Consider the following 26,812-nt stretch of genomic DNA (forward strand, 5'->3'; position numbering starts at 1 on the left):
TGACAAAGGACTGCTGATGCTGTTGGAATCTGACCTCCCTGCACTCGAAATAGATTTTCTGGAGCTACAGAACTCCAAATGGCGCTCTCTCAACGGCGTTGGAAAGTAGATATCTAGAGCTTTCCAGAAATATATAATAGTTCATACTTTATTCAAGTTTAGATGACGCAAACTGGCGTTCAACTCCAGTTCCATGCTGTATTCTAGAGTCAAACGCCAGAAACACATCACAAACCAGAGTTAAATGCCAAAAATATGTTACAACTTGGTGTTTAACTCTAAAAGAAGCATCTGCACGTGTAAAGCTCAAGCTCAGCCCAAGCACACACCAAGTGGGCCCCGAAAGTGGATTTCTGCATCAATTACTTATTTCTGTAAACCCTAGTAGCTAATCTAGTATAAATAGGACTTTTTACTATTGTATTAGACATATGAGATTTTACATCTTTGATCACATTTGGGGGCTGGCCATTCGGCCATGCCTGGACCTTCATCACTTATGTATTTTCAACGGTGGAGTTTCTACATACCATAGATTAAGGGTGTGGAGCTCTACTGTACCTCGAGTTTTAATGCAATTACTACTATTTTCTATTCAATTCAGCTTATTCTTGTTCTAAGATATTCGTTGCACTTCAACCTGATGGATGTGATGATCCGTGACACTCATCATCATCCATCCTTATGAAGGCGTGATTGACAACCACTTCCGTTCTACCTTAGAACGAGTGCATATCTCTTGGATTCCTTGATCAGAATCTTCATGGTATAAGCTAGAATTATTGGCGGCCATTCCTGAGAATCCAGAAAGTCTAAACCTTGTCTGTGGTATTCCGAGTAGGATTCAGGGATTGAATGGTTGTGACGAGCTTCAAACTCGCGATTGTTGGGCGTGATGACAAACGCAAAAGAATCAATGGATTCTATTCCGACATGATCGAGAACCGACAAATGATTAGTCGTGCTGTGACAAGAGCATTTGGACCTTTTTTACTGAGAGGATGGGAAGTAGCCATTGACAACGGTGGTTCCCTACATACAGCTTGCCATAGAAAGGAGTATGAAGAATTGAAAGTAAGAAAGCAGTATGTTGTAGAGATTCAACAGGGACGAAGTATCTCTATACACTTATCTGATATTCCCACCAATGAATTACATAAGTATTTCTATCTTTATTTTATGCTTTATTTATTATTATTTTCGAAAACTCCATAACCATTTGAATCCGCCTAACTGAGATCTACAAGATGACCATAGCTTGCTTCATACCAACAATCTCCGTGGGATCGACCCTTACTCATGTAAGGTTTATTACTTGGACGACCCAGTGCACTTGCTGGTTAGTTGTACGGAGTTGTGACAAAGTGTGATTCACGTTTGAGAGCGCTACCAACTTTTTGGCGCCATTGTTGATGATCACAATTTTGTGCACCACCTGGTAAAGATCGACTAGGTGCCTTGGGGTACGGCAGGTACGTGACCAATGGTCATTTCCACCACAACGGAAATACTTGTCCTCTATTAATTTATTCTGCCCGATATTTCTTTCTTTATCCCACTTCTGGTGAGATCCTCTCTTTTGAATATAATTCCTTTTCCTTCCATAATTTTTCTTGCTACCAGAACCTTGCCATTTACCTCTTCTGGGGTAATGATTGAACGCATTTACTTCAGGAAATGGGGCGGCGCCAGCTGGACGCATTTCATGATTCTTTAAAAGCAACTCATTGTTGCGTTCAACAACAAGAAGGCAAGAAATTAGCTCAGAATATTTTTTAAACCCTTTTTTCTCGATACTGCTGCTGCAGGAGCACATTCGAGGCATGGAAGGTTGAGAAAGTTTTCTCCAACATATCATGATCAGTTATCTTTTCCCCACATAATTTCATTCGTGAGGTAATTCAAAACATTGCAGAATTATATTCACTAATGGATTTAAAATCTTGTAAATACAAGTGCGTCCATTCATATCGGGCTTGAGGAAGTATCACCGTTTTCTAATGATTATACCTTTCTTCAAAGTCTTTCCAAAGATCTGCAGGATCTTTTAATGTGAGATATTCATTTTTCAATCCTTCGTCAAGATGACGATGAAGAAAAATCATGGCTTTGGCTTTATCCTTCTGGGATGCATTATTTTTAGCCTTAATGGTATCTCCAAGATCCATTGAATCAAGATGAATTTCAGCATCTAGTGTCCATGATAAATAATTGTTTTCAGATATATCAAGAGCATTAAATTCAAGATGAGAGAGCTTCGACATAATGAAAATTTGTTACCTGAGTTTTCCTAAAAATTTGATCGGAGTCTCGTGCTGATAACGTGTTGTGAAATAAATAAATAAGGAAGATATAAATATAAGATAGAGAAATATAAATATAAAACTCTTGTATTAATGTTCACTAATATAATTATTTTGATATAATAAAAGTAACTTATATATTACTAATATAAGTAGTATTGTATGTAAAGAGAGAGAAGAGTATAAAAGAGAGAGAAATATTGCTCCGTAAAATAAAGATTATTATTGTTTGCTTGTGTTTTTCTCAGAGGCAATAGACCTCTATTTATACATGTATAGGGGAGTCTAATTTCAACATATATTTAAGATTATTCTTCCTTAAAAAAGTAAGCTCCACATAGGAATGGGCATCCACGTCCCATTCTTATCACAACAAACATAACATTTTCAATACACTTTTGTAAATTTTATTATGCACTAGTGTGACACATGCATATTATAATTAAGCAACTTTTAACATGTTATCAGGAGAGTAGTCAGAAGAGATGAATGTGTCTTGTTTAATGTTATCAAAGTATGACTTGATTCATCCATAAAGTAGTTTTTTAGTTTTTTTGTATAATTTATTTGTTTGTTGATTTGAAAATAATAGCTGATTTGGCAAAAATTGAGTGGTTAATTCTGAAATCTTGCCAAATAAGTAATGTTACTGACATGGTATTAGTAGGAGAAGAAAGATGTCTTAAAAGTAACAGTAAACTTATCCATTTATTTTTATATATTAAAAATAGATGTGAAATATAGCCAAGACCAAAAAAAAAAAAAAGAAAAAGTCTTAGGAACCAAATATTTTTATTAAAATTTGACCAGCACTTAACCAGTAAAAGAAAAGTGAATAATCCCACACCATTGAATATAATTGCACACCATTAAAAATACTAGTGATGACTAATTGATGGCTACAAATCACAAAAAATGTTGTCCCTAGCACTCTTAAAAAAATGTCAAAATGTAGCTCTACATAATTTTATTCTACCAAACATGTTAAAAATGAGCTGAAGCGTAGTTTGCAAACAAAAACATCTTTCACGCTAACTGGTGAAAGAACCCACATTCAACCAAGATTTTAGTCAAATTTCCCATTGTATTATTATTGTTCTAACATCTGAACTCTGGCAAAATGTTTTAATCCTATATTTAGTTAACTCTATTTATTTAACATTGCAATACTCCACAAGTCAGCTCTTTGTTTAGCTCACTACCAAACTAATTTAGTCATGAAGTGTTCAAGGGAATCATGGAAACAAGATCTAAGACTGAAACAATTCAGACAGCTTCCGGATGTAGCATGATTAACGAGACTGCAACACATTGCATCGGTATTCGCCCAATGCCCAGATAGGGAATATGTTTCTGTATGCAGCATAAGTGATCATGCAATTTCTGTTGAACACCCCCATGATTTCCTAACAAGAGAGAAAAGAAACATTGATTTAGTTGATTTCTTTTGCTATTTTAACAATTTAAATTAAATATAGAATGCAAGATATGGGGCTTTGAAGTCAATACCTCTTGTGGAAAGTCACCATTGTCCATCTGAAAATTTATCAAATATGCGGCTGCACGGTGCAATGGTTTTGGATCTCTTTTGGCCTGTTCACACATTTACATTCCACGTGAAATATAAAACTATATGATAAGAAAAATGCAAGATAACATGAATTTGCAAAGCATTGCCATGGGTTTTATCGGTGGGATATACATAAGCTATTTAAGTTTTTTAAAAACTATTGAAATGATAAATTATCCTACTTCAATGAGGAATGGATTTGGTGCAATAATAAACTAATCAGTTTAAAACCATGGCAGCAGCACAAAAGTAGCAAATATTTTGCTGTATATACCTGTCCAGCAGCAATGAGAGCTAGCAAGGCCCACGATGTGTTTACGAGATGAGCCCTATTGTTTTCAAGATTTGAATACACCTAAAAGACAAACATTGGGAAAAAAACTATAACTCTCAGCCTTTAGATTCTTGAAAGTAATAGAGTATTCTAACTGAATGTTACTTATAAACAAAATGCAATACGTTATATCAAAATTGTATCAATTTCATAAAATTCATCGTCTTATACTCTCCTTTCCTTCCTACACACTTCCCAGAAAGTTATAATCTCGACAACTTCTTTATCATGTTTATGCATGCACTACTCAAAAAAGACTCTCTCACAAGAAAATACTTAGTAGTTTTAGGGATTTCTAAGAAGAAAAATAAATGATATTAGCATTTAGAAGCAAAATTAACCTTATTTTGACAAGACAAATAACTCTCTCCCCAGCCACCATTTAAAAGTTGCTTAGACAGTAGAAATTCACAAGCTTTGCGGATGGCTGGGCAATCACTGTAACTCTTTCCAGTAGCAATCAACCCATTTATCCCAAACCATGTGGCATAGGTGAAGCAAACTCCCCATGAACCATACCTGTTAAGCATATTTGAGTAGTTTAGAGGTCTACTAAACTAACAGTTCCATTCATGCTAAAGCAAGAGGTCGAAACCACATGATGCATAAATCAACAATCAAATCAATAGAAAAAAAACTTGAAGATAGTGGTTTCTAAAATGGGAGTAGCAAACCATGAACCATCTGAAGCTTGAACGCTTTCAATATACGCAGTGGCTTTTTTAATACAGCGGCTTATTTCTTCTGGGCGATGCATGGGATATAATTTTCGAAATGATGCCAATGCTTGCAGAGAGGCTGATGTACATTCCACATAACTATAGCATATAGCAAATAGAAATATTAAAAGATTCAAATGATGGGTTAAGGGATAGGGAGAGGAATGCAAAAATTTATATTGAACAAGCATTTGATGGCTTACCAATAATCAATAACTATATCACCAAAAGTTTCCGCTGGGTTTATTATCTGACAAGAGAAAGCATTCATCTAAGTGTGTATCTAATCTTAATCCAAAATCAACTTCCTAAACTTTTAGGATCAACTTGTCAGCTGTAATTCCAAAATCTAGAGGAAAGGCCAAAAAGTTTTGTTCACAAACAACAATTTCAAAGTTGTAGCTTTTGTGGCATAACTTCAAATACATGTGCTTGCCGAATTGAGAAATGAATTTTGAGCAAAGATGGCAGAGGGAGAATTGACTACATTGTAGCAGATTTTCATACTTTATTATTCACATGGTGTAATTCAAGTAGGCTAATTTCTAATTATTCATAAAAGAAAGTTACCTCCAGCCATCTATATGATCGTGTGAGTTCATATGTTGCAAAGCCACCATCTTTGTTCTGAAGCATTAGGAAAATAAAATTAATAAATACATCTCTGGATAATAACATTGATTCTTCAAACAGATTCAATAAATTTTAAGGAAGCTATTTGCTCATGCACCATGGATCACAGTCAGACACACAAGATATTTAAAATAAATAAAAATTGATAGAAGAAATGAACAAATTAATGAGAAAGAAAAGGTTAAATAGAGAAAGGATACGGTATCTTTACAAGAAAGAAAAAGATAACATGAAGATTTTCTTCTTCCACCAATCTATGAATGATTTATTTTCTCAAACTATTCAAATAATCTAGCTTCAGCCAAGACAAGTCTATTACCTGCAATGAGAGCACGACATTAACAGCATCGTATAGCCTCTCTACTTCGATTGGCTCACCAGCAATCTTCGGTGAAATTTTGGAAAGTAATAGAGCAGCCTGAAAAATAGCATATTTATCAATGTGGCAGAATAAATTAAACAAATACAATTTCTTCTACTTTTTTCAATCAATAATTACTTTTAGTCCTTCAGATGTGCAATCAGATATCGGCCATCCATGATCTCTAGTTGAAAAAGGCCAAGCACCTTTGGAAATGTGACGGTACCAATAATTAAGATCACCTGGACAATCTTCTAAAACCTTTTGCAAGAAAAAGAGAAATGTTGATCAACAAGGGTGAACTAATGCAACAATAGTAATAAAAGTGTAAAAGTTACCTGTGATTTCTTAATAAATGAATGAGCTTTTTTAATAGTTTGGCCATATTCTTCAATGAGGTTAGATGAAATAATTGCTTGGACCGCAAATGCAGCATCCCATAATTGACTTCCATTGTATCCCTGCAACAAAAATTGGTTAAAAGTAAATTTCATGATGTAAGCTTTAACAAAAATTAGTTACAAGTAAATTATATGACCTTAAGAAAAGCCCAATAATGCTGCAACAATAGTTTCACATATTATTTATTTTGCACCATATAAATATCAACTTTACGTCCATATCATTCCTAATCATCTGTGAATATGTACAATTACATCAAAAACATCTTCTGATCACTCTGATAAGAGAGAATAGGTTGACTAATATGTGGACCTGCATTTTCATGCCATCTTCAGCAATCCACAAATAATCATTAAGCCTTGGAAGATGCAACTTGAAGTCCTCTGAATTTGGATCTTCTATCCAACAGCAAAGCATATTCAACACCTGATTGAGAACCATACAGAATAACATTAACAAGATATTTAGTATTTCATTTTTATCCCCAAAAATAAATGAATAAAAACTGTCAATATTTTTGCTAATTAAGTGCCCAGTTATATATATATATATATATATATATATATATATATATATATATATATATATATATATATATATATATATATATATATATATATAATAGGAACAACGAAGAGGTGCTTAGACATCCACAAAAAATATAATCAACAGTTCAACACTAAATGAAAATAACACAGTAAAAGTAAATCAATATGTAACCAAAGCCTAACAATTATTTTGGTCATCAGAGAAGGAAGTTATCCAAAGATGAATCGGAGGAGATTTCTAATACCCTAATGCAAAGGGTGGGAAGTTAAGAAACAATGAATAGTTGAAGGGAAACCTTGTGACTCCTGTTCCTTAACTCCCCTCTCAATAATTACCTTGTTTACAGGACCTATGCAAATATACCGAGTATTCTCATCTTCATAGTGTATATGCTTCATTACAGTCGTTAGAGCCCTTTCTCTCAATTTTTTTCCAGGCCAATGCATCATAATGGGCTCAACGACCTTGTGTAGAGTGGCCCAAAGAACATCCTGAATGAATGGATGAGGATAGTACAAGTCTTCCTGCATGAAACAAAGATAATCCTCTTGTAACATTATCTTTGCACAATTAAATTGGTAACAATTTTAGAGAAATCAAATGCTGATTTGCAATGCCGCATTGACGGAGTTCCCAACAATCTGACACTTTCCACCTACATTCTTTCACACAAGTTTAATTTCATCACAAAAGAAATGAGCCTCTGCATTACTCAAGCTTCAAGCAAAGGAGAATTTCAAATTTCAAACAATAGAGGACACTAAATATATAAAAACCATTATTGCATTATCACCTATCAGGTAAAGCTTTTTTTTGGAAAAATCAGTGCTTTAAAATAGAAATAACATGCTATAATGGTGGTTTATAATGGCATTATTCTAAGGATAATGATAAGCATATAAGAAATATCCTAGTAATTACTTGGTTGATAAGGGGGTGGCAAACAAAGTAGCCAGTAATAATAGTGACGTAATGGTTGCCACTGTAATTTGTAGATGGGTATTATGTGGGCATAAACAATAGTAATCAGTTTTGCTTGGATATAAGTTCTAGTATCAATTCAACAAGATAATCAACATATGATTTTGATGAGAAAAAGAAGCCAATACGAGGAACAAAGTGCAGATTCTATTTCCATACAATTGTTAACTACAAGAGAAAATTCTAAGTGTGGAAGCTCAAAAAGTTTTCACAACTTACAAGCATCACTAACCTTAGCACACAAATTACGAGCTTTATCCCAGTCTATATCATGATATGGTATGTTATAGAGCTCTTTTCTCAAAGATAACACTATTGGTGTGATTGGACCAACAAACCTCTTGCCATATAAGTAGGACACGGGCAAATAGACCATCCGGCAATGACACCACATCCTTCCTATATAGCACAAAAAATATAACTCAATGAAAAATACATATAACATTAAACAGTATTTAAGATAATTCACCCAAAAAAAATTACAATAAACATAGAAAACTAATTTTAAAATGATTCTCTATATAAGTAATCAACAATAGAAGTTATTCTTAAGAAATAAAGACTGCATACACTGCATGAAGTTACACATACTACTATACCAGCCTTTTATTCAGCAACCAGGATATACAGCACTTAATCATGACACAAAAGTTTTCAGATTGAACAACAAATAAATTCTATCACAAACGTTACATCGGAAGTCTTTTGTAAAACTTTATATTAAGTCATCTTGTTCAATCCAATTATATATGTATCTCTCCAACAACAAGATCAGGTTTCATGTTTAAGTTGAAAGGAGTTCTCACTATCATCTTGCAATTTGCTCTACTCCTGGGGTAAAAAATCCAACTAATATACAAAAGCTAATCATATCAGAAACTTGATCCATTTGTAAACATCCTAACAAGAAACACTCAACTGCAAAGCGTGGAAGAAAAATGAACTCTTAGAGACAATTTATCATTTAAGTAACAGTTCATTAACATTGATAACCACTTAAGTGGCCAGTTGTTCCTAAACTGGAAATATTTTTACCCACCTATTAGTTTATGTATTCTCTTTGAGCATATTGATGGATAAACAAATAGAATAAAGCATAATAACCTGGATGAAATGGGAGCAAGTATGGAAGTAGCCATATCTCAGGGGGCATGGGATTATTTCCTGACCATTCATGTGCCCCAAGCACCTATAATCAGGAAGTACAAAATAAAAAAAGTACACCATATACATTAGTAAAATTATTAAAAATGTCTTAATATTCATATGATTAAAATTTAAAAATAAAAAATAAAAAGACTCAAAGGTAGGCTAAGATTTTAACTGAAAGCCACATCTTCCCCCATGATGTTATGTAAGTAGCACCACCATGTGATTGAATCCAGTTACGTGCCTTCTCCATGTCCCCTCCTCCATCATTTGGTCCCTCACCAAGTAATCTTAGAACAACATAATTCAAGACAGAGCCAAACATGGTGCTTGGACCTTCAATATGCAAACCCCATCCACCATCCTTGTTCTGTAGTTACAGTTAACTAATGAGAATAATTTCTGGGACAAACCCAAAGATTAGGGAGAAGGATGGCACAAAACTCTTACCTGTTGATTATAGAGATATCGGCATATTTCCTTTTTATGTTCTTCTGTTAAGACTGCATTCAGTGCCCCAGTGACAGAAAGTGTAATTATCTGTTTGATTGGATATCCCAAACAGTATTAGATATCCACAGTTATCAAGTCAGAAGAAAAACAATGTCAAACATAATTGTAAAGGCAAAAGTTGCAGGATTGTCAAAAACAATGTGTTTCAAGGCCAGAATATGCATAATATAGCAATTAACCCAAACATTATTTGAGTTCTACAGTTACAGTTGGGAGGGAAGACAATTTCAAACACAATTTTGAAGGTTGAAGTTTCAGTATTGTCAAAAAGCATGTGTTTCAAGGTCATAATATATGAAATATAGCAATTAACAGAGAAAAAAATTTCACACAGAAAAAAAGATCAAGTGTTCAAAACAAAACTTACCAAGCCAGGCATAAGAAACATGGGACCTCCATAATCTCCAGGCCAGTGTCCATCGTCACTCTGGAGGGTTGAATGGAAAGTAATGGCCCTTTTTAATGTTCTTGTCACAGTCTCTTCAGTAACATCTTCAATATCTTTCACTCTGACTTTAGGTAAGACTTCACTAATTGGGTTCTCTTTTGCAAACTACAATGTTTTGTAAGAAACATCATTGAACTTAAAAGGATTGAATTTCTGATATCAGAAACTTATAGCTTTGATACCATAACAAAGCACAAAATATAATGTACAACCTCCCAATATAACAATATGATAAAATGATTATTTAAAATGTACTCACTTTAAAGATTTAAAAATCACTTCTGAATTGATTTCCACATTCGAAGAAGGAATAAATATCAAACAAGTACCCAGTATAGTAATAGCTGCTGCAATTTTCTAAGAAATTAATAAACTAGTTTAGTGTCTGACTGCTTAACAGCGAATAAAACCACAACTAAAAACAGAATTTATATAAGAGGGGATTATTATGCCAATAGCAACCAACTTTGTACACAAGGCTGAGAACTGCACAAGGATTAGTTCCGCACCCAAATGTAGCAGAGAAAACAACTCATGATCTTACCGTCCTAGACCCACCTATTCAAACTTATCATATGTTGTCTTCTCTAAATAAAGTATGAATCATTAATAAGTCTAATCCTTAAATTTTATCAAACAGGGACCACTAATCTAATCAAATGCTCTTGCAACTTTTGATACTTTATTTAAAAATAAAAAGAAATAAAAAAATTATAAAGTATAAATTATAAATAAATAAAACAAATTTACTTCAATATGATCATTCCAAAAGAATTGAGTGATACATAAAACATGAAAGAAACAAACAATGCAAAGTCACTAGCAGTATATTCATCAAAAAAGCATAAAAATACATTACTCGACAATCATCACATTTAATATAAAAATAAAATTTAACAAATGGCCAGTGACCAGCGGAATCATATTTGTCATGGAACCTCGAAGTAAAACAAAGATGCACAGTTTTATACAAAAACCAACTCAACTTAAAAATTAAATTAAATATCGATAAAATGCCGCCTAAACAACGCCAAATAAAAAATGTGACAAAAATGCAGGTACTATTGTAATTATGACTATAAGCACAATTATAATCACTATTATAAGTTCTACCAAGAATTATCATCATTATTATAATTACTAATCCTTTCGTCTTTACTATCTTTGGCAATGACATTAGAAAATGAGGAAAACAAAAACTCAAACACGCAATGATTGACTCCAAAAACAAAAATACAAAGAAACTAATCGCAAAAGAAAAAAAATAATCAAAACTCAAATGGAAATTAACATAAAAGAAAAACGAGTACCTGAATGCGCATGAGGAGATCAGCGCTATGCTTGTGTTCGAAGCGATTCTCGCGGAAACTCTTGCGAGCGGCTTCAATCTGAGCGAGCTCTTCTGGAGATACGAGATTAGGATCGAACTCCCAAATCTGGCGGCCAACATGATCGTTAAGTGTCCGAAACCATGGGCTTCCGCCGTCGGAAATCTTGAGCCTCCACATTCTCTTCGGTCTAAACGAAACGAGAACGGAAAGAAGTTTGAAAGTGACAGAGATTAAATGCAAATGCAAATGCAATTGCAAATACGAAAGTGAAAATGGAAATGGATGTGAAGGAAAGTATGTAGGAATGAGAGTAAGTACAGGCCACAGGGTTAAGAAGAAGCCACACGACGTTGTAGAAGCTGACCTGGCTCTAATGGTTGTTTGCTATTGATACCTCTTATGCAATAATTATAGTTTTTAATGTATTTATTATATATTTAATAAAAAATTAAAAACTCTTAATAATACTAAGGGACACTCTACTATACAGATATACAGATTTAAATTGTATAGAGAAAGAGTATAAATTTCTTTTATATTTATTTTTTATCATTTTATTATTGTTTAAAATATAGATCCTAAATTTTTTAATTTCTCTTTCATTCCATAAAAAGAAATCTGTAAACTTACATCTTTATCATATAATTCACATAATACTAATATTTAGCTAAACCTTTAAATATTTATGAATAAATACATAAATTAGCCTAATAAACTTTGGATTACGTATTTTAATCTTCAATATATTTTTATTATTTTAAAAACGTTAAAATTATTTTTATACATATATCAATAAATAAATTACTAACAAATTTTATTAAAAAATAATAAATTTTAAAATTTATTATTATAAGATAAATTAATTTTCTTATAAATGAACTAATATGTCTCGAATATCTTTAAAATAACAAAAATATTTTAAAGATTATTGGATCAATTTATTTGTATATTTATTCAATATTTGTTATAATCCGAATAAGGTTATATATGAAAAAAAATAGTTATTAGATAAACTATTTATATAAAATATATAATTTATTTGACAGTTGATTTTTTTTATATATAATATTTTTAATGTGGATATATGAAAAAGATTTTTACTATTTTAGGGACCATGTAATATAGGGGTGGGGGATTGGATGGACAGATGGAGCGTGCAAAGATAAATCGCCGCCATGAATGATGGGCCACTCAGTGTGTGTCTTGGAGCAAAACGTGGCTTTGGGTTTGGGTACATTTATTGCTGACTCTACCATTGACCGGGAGGCTTTCACCTTAAGAAATAGCAAATTGTTATCACTTATTAGTATGGGTTTTGATAACCTCAGATCATCTTCAACTGTAGTTTTTATTTTAATTTTATAAGATAATATACAAATATTTCTGAGATTATTTGTTATAAATAATAATTTTAAATTAAAAGTATAATTTGTACATAGTTGTCAGAATCGAATCGGTAATCGAATCAGTCAGGTTACTGGGTCATTAGGTCACTGATTCAACCGGTGGGTCACTGGTTGAACCAATAGAACTGGTCGTACGTAAATAAAAAATAAAAAATAGTAAAAAATTGAATAAAGTGACAATTAGATCGATTCTTAAAATTTTTTACTTCAGATTAATTAGCCCTTGAAAAAAAAATATCAATTTGATCCTTTAAGATAGTAAACGATGAACACATTACGCCCCTTCATTAATTTATCATGTGAAATTTAGTGGTGATGCTTATATGTCCCTACTAATTAGTTCTAAGTCAAAATCTTCGAAGACCTACTAACTCAATACTCTAAAAAATTTAAAATAAATATCTTTACTAACATTTTAATATGTAAATGTAAATATTAAAATATTTTATACTTATTTTAATAATTCTATAAATTCTAAATAATTAAAAAAATTGAGTATAAAACTAAAATTAAATTAAATAAATATAAAATAATTCAGTTGTGTAGTATATAATATATAGAATAATTAGCACCTAAGTTAATAAATGAACACACTAGCTTGGTGGTAATTTTTATGCTTGCCTTGTAAGGAGACATGGGTTTGATACCCATTGCATCCATTTTTGATATTCAAATGCTGCTGGAGCACCCAAGACCTGCATTTGTTGGGAGCACCATAGGATCGGTCGGTTCACGAATTGTATTGAACCCACCGGTTTGTGACGAACTATCCGGTTTTAAACTGTTCACATTTTTTTTCGATCCAAAGCTAAAACCGAACTGATCAAACTATTGGCTTACTGATTTTTCGGTCGAACCAGCCGGTCCAATCCGATTCTTACAACTATGATATAACTAATATTTAGTCTTAATTCAATTAAAATTTTATATTATTTTTAATTATTTTGTTAATATGATTATATAAATAGAAAAATTTTATTAGTTCTCTATTAAAATGATACCGGTTTCATTTTATCAATTAACTCGAATACATATTTTAATTTTAGATCAATATCTTTCTCAAAAAGTATCAAAAGTAATATTCTAAAAATACTTTATATTATTACATGCTTACCTTGTCACTAAACTATGTTATTTCCTGTTACTTTATATGCTAATTATTAATTATATAGTAAAAACATACAATAGTTTTATTAATATTATTTTAATTTTATAGTCACTTATATTTAAATTAATTATATTTTTTATTATTCATAATTATTAATATAAATATTATTAAACATATATAAATAAAAATATCAAATATTTTTATTAATTACAATATCATTATTCTTTTTACGATTATCTAATCTTTATTAAATATTATTTTTTAATAAAAATAATATAATAAATATAAACTAATTAGTTAGTTATTGAAATAAAAAATAGTTACTTTAATATGAAAATAAAATTAAAAAATTTTTATTATGAAAAAATACTAGAATTTTATATACTTATTTAATGATAACTGGATTATAACTTGTTGATTATAATTTGTTGAAGTGTGATTGTTTTTAAAATATTAGTGAAGATATTTATTTTAAATTTTAATTTTAGACTTTTAACTATTTTATATTTTTTATTTATGTAGGACCGGTTTTATCGGTTCAACCAATAACTTGTCAGTTAAACCAATAAAACAGTAAACTAATATTTTGACCGGTTTGATTACCAGTTCAGTTCTTACAACTATGACTAGAATAGAATTAATGCTACCATATTCATTGGCAACCCTTTCTAGCTACCAGTGTTGTAATAATCAGATCGGATCGGCCAGTTTGATTGAAAAACTGAACTCTCAATTGGTCCGGTCCAGTGATATGATCGTTTAAGGGTTAGAATCGATGAGAACTGCTCAAAACCGATGAGAATCGGTCAAAATTATTAGAAACCGATAAAAAGCCGGTCTAATTGAACCATTCTAAAAAAAATTTCAAAATTGTTGAATATGTGGCTTAAATATGGGTCCTCCATGTTATTGCATGCTTCCCTTGCCATTAATCTATGTTATTCCTTATTACTTTATATGCTAATTATTAGCTATATAATAAAAATATACAATAATTTTGTTAATATATTATTTTAATTTTATATTCGCTTATATTTAACTTAATTATATTTTTTATTATTTATAATTATTAATATAAATATTATTAAATATATAAATAAAAATATCAAATATTTATATTAATTACAATATCATTATTTTTCTTATGATTATATGATATTTATTAAATATTATTTATGAATAAAAAAATATAATAAATATAAATTAATTAGTTATTTATTGAAATAAAAATAGTTACTTTAGTATGAAAATAAAATTAAAAAATATTTATTATGAAAAAATACTGGAATTTTATATATTTATTCAATGATAATGAATTATAACTTGTTAATTATAATTTGTTAAAGTTTGATTGTTTTAAAAATATTAGTGAAGATATCTATTTTAAATTTTAATTTAGACTTTTGACTATTTTATATTTTTTTATTTACGTAGGACCGGTTCTATCAGTTGAACCAGTAACTTATTAGTTGAACTAATAAAATAGTAAACCAATAGCCTGATCGGTTCGATCACCTGTTCAGTTCTTTAGAATGGAATTAACTCTACCATATTCATTGGCAACCTTTCTTACCAATGTTGTAAGAATCGGATCGGACTGACCGGTTCGACTGAAAATCAAACCCTCAACTGGTTCGATCTAGTGATATGACTGTTTAAGGATTAAAATCGGTGAGAACTGCTCAAAAGCGGTGAGAACCGGTCAAAATTATTAAAAACCGATAAAAAACTGGTCCAATCGAACTGCTCTAAAGAAAATTTTAAAATTATTAAAAGATGTGGCTTGAACCTAGGTTCTCCATGTTATTACATGCTTTCCTTATCACTAAGTTATGTTATTCCTTGTTACTTTATATACTAATTATTAATTATATAGTGAAAACATACGATAATTTTTTACTTATATTTAAATTAATTATATTTTTATTATTCATAATTATTAATATAAATATTATTAAACATATATAAATAAAAAAATCAAATATTTTATTAATTACAATATCATTATTCTTTTTAGGATTATATGATATTTATTAAATATTATTTTTTAATAAAAATAATATAATAAATATAAACTAGTTAGTTAGTTATTGAAATAAAAAAATAGTTAATGTAGTATAAAAATAAAATTAAAAAATATTTATTATGAAAAAATACTAGAATTTTATATATTTATTTAATGATAACTAAATTATATAACTTGTTGATTATAATTTGTTAAAACTTGATTGTTTTTAAAATATTAGCGAAGACATTTATTTTAAATTTTAATTTTAGACTTTTGACTATTTTATATTTTTATTTACGTATGACCAGTTCTATCGGTTCAACTAGTAATTTATCGATTAAGACAATAAATCAATAACCAACAATCTGACTGGTTCGATTACCAGTTCAATTCTTACAACTATATTTCTTTCTTACAACTATATTTCTTACCTAACGAATGTGTTTCTACCGTAACCTAGTAGGTTTCTACTTGGATAATTCAATTTTTTAAACTTGGAGCAAGGTAGTATCAGAACTGGGTCTCTTTATCTCACATTTAGAGATTGTTTGGAAATCTATGAATTAAAAGTCACTCAAGAATTATAATTCTTTTCCTTATTTTGGAACAAGTAAAAAAAGAATGATTTAAACTTCTTTAAAAATTTTAATTCTCACTTTTCTCTCATTTACAAATCAGACTAAAAGAGGTTTGTTTTTGAAATCAATTCTCACACCAATTTAATTTAATATATCAAATGTCAAAAATATTTCTATTTAAATAAGTGGATGTTTAATAAAATATTTTTGTTAGAGACAAAATTGTAAAAGAAGAAAAGTTAACTCATGTAAGAGTTATCCTAAATCAAAGAATTGAATTCTATTCTATTAATATATTAAAGTCATTTCAAACCATAGAATTAAATTTTAAATAGAAATTAATTTTTTTCTTAAAAAAAATAAAATTCTTTTTTACACTCAAATACTTTTTAAACAAGCTCTTATTTTTAAGAATTAAAAAAGAAAATATTACATAAATTATGCTACAAATACATACTTTCCCTAAACTTCTATTAGGTCAGATTATACATGTATTAAGATGTTAATCTTTTATAAGAAAAAAAATTATTGTTAGGTTTTGTTGACAAAAGATTTTAAAAGTAATTTCTTAAGATATTATAAAGGTAAGAAGAATTTATTGAAATGGTAATGTTCATTTAGTAATATTAAAAGTAACTAGAAAAAGAATTTTAAAAAATTCACTATTATTATATATTCTTAGGTAGTACTTGATAGTAAAAAATAAAATAAAATAAAGGTATAAATGAGATAATAAAAAATAGGGTAATTAAGTGATTTATTTATTATAATATACTATTAAGGGTAGTAATAATGTCAATGGATAATAAGTGTAGTTAGAGTTTATTATAGAATCTGTTATATTTGTTGATTCATTGCTACGCATTCTCTGTTTCATACTTTTCCATATATATACATAAGTGCACTTAGAGATATTAGATTTTGCATGTATAAACTCTTCTTTTGCGAGTAATTCAGTTTTCTCTTCTCTGCCTTATGTGTTGTTCTTGCACATATGGTTGGAAGTAAGTTAAAGTTAATCCGTGAGTTAGTTCGATCTCAACTTATTAATCGTAGTTTCTTTTTTTTTTTCTCTAATAATGTAATGCACAATGTAATGCACGGATAAAGAATAATTGACTATTTGTATCCATGAGAGTTCAGAACGTTGACATTTATATTCATTGTAGATGAAAACTGACTTTGTAACCATGAGAGATGGCTCCGTGTGACAAAAGTAGCTTGGTTTGGATTGGCACCTGCTTCGGGGTTGAAAGATCCTAGGTGGTTCTGCGAATCTTCCAAAGCCCTGTCTACGTGGATCTGAATGTTTCTATATGAAGGTAATGCTTGAAATGAAAATCCTAGCAACTTGTCTTTCCCAATTCGAACCATACCCCCCCCAAAATGAAATATTGGTGAAATTCAAGCGCACCCACAGTTATTTCATAACCCCAGCAATGTCACCACGTAGATTTAACTCTGATGCAAATTTTGGAATTCGTAGCAGTTCTTTAAGTTCGAAGAAGATGAAGGAGAAGAAGCTCGACGGCAAATATTTCTGTGGGAGGGATGTTGTGTTGATGGAGTCTGGAACGATTACGAACCCTAACAGATGGTTCATTATATGTCCTCTATGGGCGCTAAGGGCCAGATGCTGCTGTTGTTGAGGTGAGACAATTATTTCTGAGTTTTAGTTGACAATGTGGGGCTTTTTTTTGTTTTCTAATACAAGAGATTGCAGATACTTTGTTTGGGTGGATGAATTCGAACAAGGATGGAAGGGCCTGACAAGATGTTTAGCCAAGAGAAAGTTCGAGCATTGTTATGCAATGCCTGATGATGGATTGACTCTCACTGTAGGGGAAAAATTAGCAAGCATCCTCAATGATGGCTAAGAAGATAGACAAATTTAGAGTTGAAATTTGGGGTAAAATTAGGGAAATTAGAGTGTTGATTACAACCGTTGCACTGGGGGTAGCGTTTTGTTTGTTTTGTGAGTTGTATTTGGTGATGAAATCATAAGACTTGTAAAATTGGAGATCTTTGTTTGTGATAGTTAAATTTTCGAATGATATTGGCATGATATGGATTGTTTCTAATCTATACTAGTTTGCTTTACATGTGATACATTGATGTAGATACACAGGGTTTGAACTTGTTGCTGCAATCTGAAATGATTCTGATAACGTTTAAAAGTAAACATTGCTGTTGAAAATGGACATTAACCTCACAGTTGTTGTTGGTGTAATTGTCCAACTTAGGGTATTCACTAAAATGAGTTCTGCTCCATTGTTTAGGGCTTATCTTATCCAGGTACTCCCAAGCCCCAGCATTGATCCTTTTTAGACTCTCCATGGCAGCATTGAAGTCTTGTGTTGTGGTTGCCTTGGCACAAGACCACATGCACATTTTCAGCTGCAAGTCACTCCATTTCTTGCGAAAGTTTTGTCATATATGCATTGCACAGAATCTGTGGTTGGCATTTGGGTAAATTTCTTGTACGGCTGGTATTAGCCCCTATAGGCATGCATGTAAGTAAACAGCTATCAGAAATCCAACAATCCAGAAACAGAATTGAATATTTAGCTAAACCAGATTCCAACATTCCAATATCAGTCCCATTACAAAATAGAATTGACTATTTAGCTAAACTAGATTCCAAATTTCCAGTATCAGTCTCATTCCAAAACATAATTAACTATAGCTAAACCAGATTCCAAAACATAATTAACTCTGAGGAAAAACTGCCGTCTGGTCAGTATTCTCGTCACTTGCTATGCTATGCAATTCCTCTTATTCATAGCAATGATGTCCAGGATTTTCATCAGAGAAATCATCCACATCAACGGGAACGTAGAAGGTTGGAGGCTTGTCCGGATCGGGGTTTGGGATGAAAGACTGGCCTGTAGGGGGCCCTCTTTGTTGATCTCCTATTGTTCACCTTTGGCCTTCCCTCAACCTCATCTGAAGGATTGCTCTGATCATTCTGGGGAGTCCTATTGGTCTCAGAGGGTGGGACTGTCTGAGGGATTGATTGTGAAAGTGGATTCCTATACGGATGTGGGGTGTATTGGGTTAGTTGTTCTGGTTGCAGAGACATTGGGTTCAGAAGAAGGTACCGAGTCTGAACAAACAGTGTGTGTTAGTTGCTGATCTTCTTGAATAGGTGGCTGGGAAGGTTGGGACTGAGTTGATGGTGGTTTATCTGGTATGACAGGTGTTGGGGGAGGCTGAGAAACCTGTCCTGCCTCATCATATCCTGAAAGTAGTGGGTCTGCTGTCTCCTGGGCCATACTGATATTGTCCTTTTTTTGGGCCTCAAAACCAGCCTGTTCATGTGCTTCATAGGCCTCTTTCCTACTCTGGGCCTCACTCCTTTTTTGTTCCTCCATCCCAACTTGCACGTTATGTATAATTTCAGCATCATCCTCATCTTCCACTACTATCAATCTTCTTTTTGGACTCTTTTTTTGGAGTTGGAACCCTTTTAGCACAGCGCTTTACTCTCATCTTTGATGGAGTCATGTTGTTCTCCTCAACTAACACGGACTCAGCCACCAGATGCTCTGTATATATATATTTATTCTGTTACTATTCTTCACAGCTGCCTCATACATTCTAACTATATACATGTCAACCCTTAGGTCCCTCAACCCATCATCAAGCTCCTTCCCAGGTTCCAGCCAGAAAAAATTAGTAACAGATGTATATCCTATGTCCTTCAGCAAATCAGATACAAAAAAACCATTCAAGGTATCAACATTAACCCTCTCTATCTCTGTGACTTCACCACCAACGTAACTAACCTTCCCACACGACCCTCTCTCAAACCGTCCTCTATAATTAATACACAGTGTTATATGGATGGTGGCCATTCCTGAAAGTGAAATAAACCAACACATTCTAAGAAAACAGTACATGTTACTACACCTAAAACAAACCCTAAATCAACTAATTTAGCAATTCTCAAACAGGATTTGATATGGTAATGTAATTTGTCTAACTAGTCTCAATGACATTTGAAATTAATCAACATTGGCAACGACATACCTCAACTCTCTGCCGACCAAGGGGACTGACCTCTACACCATCGATGACGAAATCCCTGGGTTCGATCTCTGCTAGCTATTCCTTGCATGTTCCTCTTTCATGTTTTCATGCTGATGGCTTGCTACTGCTCCGAATGGCTTTTCCGACTTGGGAATGACAGTGTTGAAAGCCGTAGCTTCAGGGTAATGGCTTGGGAGTGTTCCAGACGTCTTTTCCGAGTTGGAAACAAAACGACGATCTCTGCTAGGGCATCAGCATAGTTCCGCAAAACTTTCTTCAATCTCCCGCAAAATTTTCTTCGCAAAATTTGGCTTGGGAGGTTCGAAGAGCCGCGTAGGGTCCTACAAACCCAAAGCAAGTGCCAACCCAAGCCAGGCTACTTTTGTCACACGGAGTCCATCTCTCATGGTTACAAAGTCAGTTTCCATCTACAATGGGTACAAATAACAGCGTTTTGAACTCTCATGGGTACAAATGGTCAATTATTCCACGGATAAAGCAGATAATGAGTGGGGTTGGATGCAAAATGATAATCGCGAGATTAAAGTCTAACTTTTTGCTGTAGATTCAATATTAAAATCGATACATGGAGGACAGAAAATGTGGTCGAATGATACTAAATTGGAATAAAATAAAAAAAATGTTTTGTCCTAACAGTTGTGTGAAATCAGCATCACTCTATCGATATAAGCTATAAAAGTCGTCGTCATAAGTATTTTGATATAGTAAATAAATTAATAAAGTCACAAATTATACTCTTTTCTATATTATATCAATATTCAACATACATCATCGCAACATATCTTTTAGCTGTAGATTCAATATCAATAGATCATCATGCAAGAAAATGGCTCATCATCGGTTCTGATTTCTTCTTCGGTATGAGGTATGAGAATTTATCAATTTGATTTTTTCTTTTGCAAAACGTTAGACTTTAATCTCACGATTATCATTTTGCATCCAACCCCACTCATTATCTGCTCCGTGCATTACATTAATAATACTGGACCATACCAATAAAGCTACAACCTCGACTTTAGAGTAACCCACCGAACATATATCGAGCTGACAAGGAAATCTCGTTAAAACCAAACAACCCGAGAATCTCGCACCACTAAAGTTTGTATTCAAAATCATACTTAACTTTCCTAAAAATTCGAGCACTACCTCTGCAAACCATTGTAGATACTAACTCCACTCATGCATATAAGGCGAGCTACCCTTACAACACGGATCGAAAAAAGATACTACGAATGCTATCTATTCTAAAGAATAGCTACAATCTCACCACAATAATGTATTTTCTTATTTTTTCTCCTTCTAAAGGAAATTACTGACTTGAGCGTCGGAGTTTTTTTTGCAGGTTCCACGCCGCAGTCCAAGTTCTGGGGATAATTTTTCACTGATCACAACAGCTCGTGGAGCCGCGCACCACCGAGCTATAACTCAGAAGAATATCCTTTGATAGAACATTTAGCGCCCACCGTGGGGCCCAATTTATCTAACCCCACCATCTCCTGTACACTATTTTTATCTTTTTTACACAGGGTTACCCATCTTTGTGTATAGCGGATAACGGGGTTCAACAACCCATACAAGCCGACCTTATTGCTCAGATTACTGAGCTACAAGCTAAGGTTCAGAGGATAGCTGAATGGTCGTCTAAAAATCAGAATGACAAGCATGGCGAAGGAAATTAAACCCCAGTGGAAATAGTGCAAAATCACGGGAAGCAGAACCCTACGAAGTCACCCCAATGAATGAAAGGCTGACCATAGATAATCCATTCTCAAAAAGCATTGTCAAATTCCAAATGCCAAAGAATTTCATGCTGCCAACCGATTTCAAGCCATACTAAGGGTTTGGCAACCCTCAGGTCCACGTTAGAAATTTCAATCTATGATGTTTTTTAATGGTGTCTCTGAACCTATATTTTGCCGAGCATTTCCTACTTTCTTAGACGGTTCAGCATTACTTTGGTTTTCTAAGTTGCCTGCAGGTTCTATATCTTCTTTCGAGGAATTGGCACGATCTTTCATTGATTACTTTGCTGCGTCAAGGATATATGTACACGGGTCAGACTATCTAAGTACCATTAAGCAAGGCTAGCATGAGAGTTTAAAGGATTACATGACGCAATTTGTCAATGCGACCATGAAAATTCTCGACCTAAACCCAGAGGTCCACCTGCATGCCCTGAAGAGCGGCCTCAGATCTAGCAAGTTCCAAGAAATAATAGCTGTAACTAAACCAAGAACATTAGAAGAATTTCAAGAAAAAGCCATAGGTCAGATGGAAATTGAGGAGCTCAGAGAATCCCGGGGAGCCGACAAACAGCTACCTCGTCGGGAGGAGGAAAGGCACCCTAAGACACTAAACCACAAAGACCACAAAACATCTTTCAAGCTGACACCAAAGTACGATGCGTATACACAATTCAATACTAGAAGGGAATATATCATCAAAGAGATACTAAACGCAAAGATCATCAAACCTCCAAGTAGAGCAGCTTCATATCAAGATCAAAGATACGTTGACAAATCAAAGCACTGTGCTTTCCTCCAAAAGTTTGGTCACACCACTGACGAATGTGTGATCGCAAAAGATCTTTTAGAAAGATTGGTCAGGCAAGGCCATCTGGACAAATATATAAGCGGACGAATACAGCAAGGTCAATAAAGTTCAACCAATGTCCAGTCTGAGCAAAACCCGAACGCTACCGAGAAGGCTAAGAACCAACCCCCACCAACAAGGGGATTATTAATTGTATTTTAGGAGGGTTTGCAGGCGGCGAACAACAAGCTTGGCAAGGAAAAGAAGCTACCAGCAATGCTAATGATCCAAGGAATAGCAGAAGTCGTCCAACCGCCGAACATGTCCACCATAGCCTTCAAGCAATCTGACTACCAACCAAAATCCACCAATTTGGACGATCCAGTAGTCATTTCCATCTAAGCAGGAGATCTCCTAGTTAAGAAAGTCCTACTTGACCCGGGCAGCAGCACCGATGTCCTATTCTACTCCACCGTCCAAAAGATGAAGCTAAGTGACAAAATAATGCAACCTTCCTCGGAAGAATTGGTAGGATTCTTCGGGGAACAAATACCTATCCTCGGGAGCATATGGATGAAAGTAACAATGGGTGACTACCCTCTATCAACAACAAAAGACATGCAGTTCTTGGTGGTGTACTGCCCTAGTCCTTATAATGTCATTCTTGGTAGACCTTCTTTGAATTCTTTTGGTGCTATCATATCTACTATTCACCTTTGTGTCAAGTTTCAGGTACAGGGCAACCGGGTAGCCACTATACACTCCAATCAGAGGGAGGCTCGGCATTGTAACAATGAAAGTCTTAAAATTAGATCAGAAAATGCTCCAAGAACTGAGCTTCCGAGAAACACATTCAACGTGGCAAACATTTCAAACACAGCAGACCTTGATCCCAGAGAAGATCTTTGAGACAGGCCCTCACCAATAGATGATCTTGAAAAGGTATCATTAGACAATAATTACAATCATTTTACTTACATAAGCCACTCTATCCTTGCAGGAAATAAGGAAAACATCATCAACATACTCCAAAAAAATGTTGACCTCTTCGCATGGACTCCGGCAAACATGCCCAGCATCGACCCGAGCTTCATATGCCATACATTATAAATTGATCCAAAAATCCGACTTAGAAAAAGAAACATGGGCGACGAGAAATGGTCGCATGCCTGCAGGAAACTCAGAAACTATTACATGCAGAATTCATAAAAGAGCTGCGTTTTACAACGTGGTTGTCCAACTTTGTAATGATAAGAAAAGCCTCAGGTAAATGGTGAAGGTGTATAGACTTTCCTAATTTAAATAAGGCATGTCCAAAAGATGCTTACCCTCTCTCATGCATTGATAAACTTGTAGATAATGCCTCAGGTTATAATATTTTCAATTTCCTAGACGCATATTCATGCTATAACCAAATCCTAATGCATCCCAAGGATGAGGACAAAACAACTTTTATTACTAAACTAGGAAATTATTGTTATAAGGTTATGCCTTTTGGCTTATAGAATGTAGGTGCCACTTATCAATGACTCATGGACAAAGTTTTTAACAAACAAATAGGAAAGAATCTCGAGGTCTATGTTGATGACATGGTGGTCAAAACAGAATGAGACCAGAACCATGGAGTCGACCTAGAAGAAGTCTTCAAGCAAATAAGACAACATAACATGAGGCTTAACCCTGAAAAATGTGTCTTTAGAGTTAAAGGCGGCAAATTTCTCAGTTTCATGCTCATATTAAAAAGGCATTGAGGCAAACCCTGAGAAATGTGAAGCAATAATAAAAATGAGAAGTCCTCAAATAGTAAAAGAGGTACAACAATTAAATGGAAGACTAGCCGCATTATCTCGGTTCTTACAAGCAATATCCAATCATTCACAACACTTCTTCAACATACTCAAGAAACAGCAGCACTTCACATGGAACTCAGAATGAGAAATGGCCTTTCAGAAGCTTAAGACAATGTTGTCTTCACCACCGATCTTACAAAAACCAACCTCAGGTAAACCTTTATTTCTATATTTATCAGTTTCTTCTAATGCCATTAGCTCTGTTTTAGTCACAGAAGCAAAAGAAAAACAAGATTTAGTCTATTTCATCAGTAAGACATTACCGAATGCCAAGCTCAGATACCCACCAACGGAGAAACTAGCTTATGCCTTAATAGTCACGGCCAGAAGACTAAGGCACTATTTTCAAAGCAATACCATTGTGGTCAAGACAAGCCAACTTCTAAGGCAGATCTTAACAAGACCCGAGGTCTCTGGAAGAATGATAAATGGTCGATCAAGCTGTTCGAGTTTGACATTACATACGAACCTCCGACAGCCATCAAAGCACAATCCTTATCCGACTTCGTAGCTGAACTAGCAGAACAACAAGAACAATGTGACACATGGGAACTATATGTAGATGGGGCCTCAAATACAGAAGGATAAGGCGCTGGAGTACTACTCACCAACAACCACAACTTACATACCGAGCAATCTGTCTACTTCGCTTTTCAAACAAGCAACAACCAAGCCGAATACGAGGCACTTCTTGCCGGGCTCAGATTGGTTCAATCCTTGAACATCATACACCTACAAGTATACTACGACTCACTATTGGTCGTACATCAGGTAACAAAACACTTTCAGGTCCAAGATCAATTACTAGAAAAATATTTACATGATGGTAAAAGACCTCAGTTCTCAATTTAATTCATTTCAAATAACATATTACATATAGCTCGAGAACGGAATACCCGAGCAGATGCATTATCTAAACTAGCTATAACTAGGAAACTTATGATTGAATCTGTAATTTCTTAACTAACACTTGCTGAACCAAGTTTTAGCGGCAAATCTGTTCTATTTGTATCCTAGGAACAGAACTGGAGAACATTATACAAACACTAACTGAGTACAGAAAACAAACCAACCGGAATAACAAATCCAACCTTATTCAGAAGGTAGGCGGCATCCTTTACACTGATACGAGATGACATGTATAAAAGAGGCTTCTCTCAACCACTCTTACGTTGCCTAAATCGAGAATAATGCAAGGTCGTCATGGACAAGGTCCATGAGGGGGTATGCGGTAACCACATAGGAGGAATAAGCTTAGCATAAAAAATAGCCAGGGCAGAATATTACTAGCCAACAATGAAACAAGATTACATCAACAAAGTCAAAAGATGTGATAGCTGCCAGAAACATTCCTCAACCATACACAACCCAGCCGAGCTATTACACACCATGGAGGTAAGTTGGCCTTTCTACAAATGGGGGCTAGATATACTTGGACCATTCCCAAAAACCCCCGGCCAGGTAAAATTTTTGCTAGTAGCAATTGATTACTTTTCGATATGGATAGAGGCAATACCATTAGCCAAAATAGGAGCAGACAAAATTAAGTCATTTATCCGGAAGAACATTATTTGTCGCTTCAATTTTCCACATGCTATCATTATTGACAATGGTCGGCAGTTTACCGACTAAAGCTTAGCAACATTTTTGCAGGGGTTCAAGGTTAAGCACCATTTCTCTTCAGTAGAGCACCCACAAACGAATGGATTGGCCGAAATAGCAAATAAGGTGATCCTTAATGCCCTACGAAAAAAGCTCGGAGAAGTCAAAGGAGAATGGGCCGACCTCATTCCTGAAGTCCTATGGAGTTATAATACTACAAAACAAACCACCACACAGGAAACACGTTTCTGATTAGTCTATGGATCAGATGCAACAATTCCAGTCGAAATCGCTATGACTTCAACAAGGGCCGAGCATACAACATCGGACGATAATGACAAAACAAGGTTAACAGAATTGGACATGTAGACGAGGAAAGAAA

General features: G+C 33.6%; 1 protein-coding gene across 1 annotated transcript; it reads right to left on the reverse strand.

Moving 5' to 3' along the window:
* Positions 1-2,870: 2,870 nt before the first annotated feature.
* Positions 2,871-11,538, reverse strand: LOC112801995 (cycloartenol synthase-like). The gene is made up of 18 exons (XM_025844965.3): positions 11,273-11,538; positions 9,882-10,067; positions 9,452-9,541; positions 9,177-9,371; positions 8,957-9,041; positions 8,085-8,251; positions 7,207-7,395; positions 6,635-6,748; positions 6,259-6,381; positions 6,059-6,181; positions 5,879-5,977; positions 5,497-5,553; positions 5,130-5,176; positions 4,882-5,025; positions 4,549-4,726; positions 4,148-4,228; positions 3,813-3,896; positions 2,871-3,709 (listed from the first exon to the last, which is right to left on the reverse strand). Exons 1-18 carry the CDS (start codon positions 11,468-11,470, stop codon positions 3,596-3,598), a joined length of 2,274 nt encoding a protein of 757 aa, XP_025700750.1. The 5' UTR covers positions 11,471-11,538; the 3' UTR covers positions 2,871-3,595.
* Positions 11,539-26,812: the final 15,274 nt, after the last annotated feature.

This window comes from Arachis hypogaea, chromosome 5 (assembly GCF_003086295.3).
Source record: "Arachis hypogaea cultivar Tifrunner chromosome 5, arahy.Tifrunner.gnm2.J5K5, whole genome shotgun sequence".
In the NCBI taxonomy this organism is placed as follows: Eukaryota; Viridiplantae; Streptophyta; class Magnoliopsida; order Fabales; family Fabaceae; genus Arachis; species Arachis hypogaea.

Bases quoted from the DNA above. Each gene is read 5' to 3' on its own strand.
- LOC112801995 (XM_025844965.3), bottom strand. From the start codon at position 11,470: ATGTGGAGGCTCAAGATTTCCGACGGCGGAAGCCCATGGTTTCGGACA. The intron at 5,554-5,878 runs GTAATAGACTTG...CTAATGCTTCAG, and splicing joins ATGTCGTGCTCTCATTGCAG to AACAAAGATGGTGGCTTTGC. The intron at 4,727-4,881 runs GTTTGCTACTCC...TATGCTTAACAG, and splicing joins CAAGCTTCAGATGGTTCATG to GTATGGTTCATGGGGAGTTT.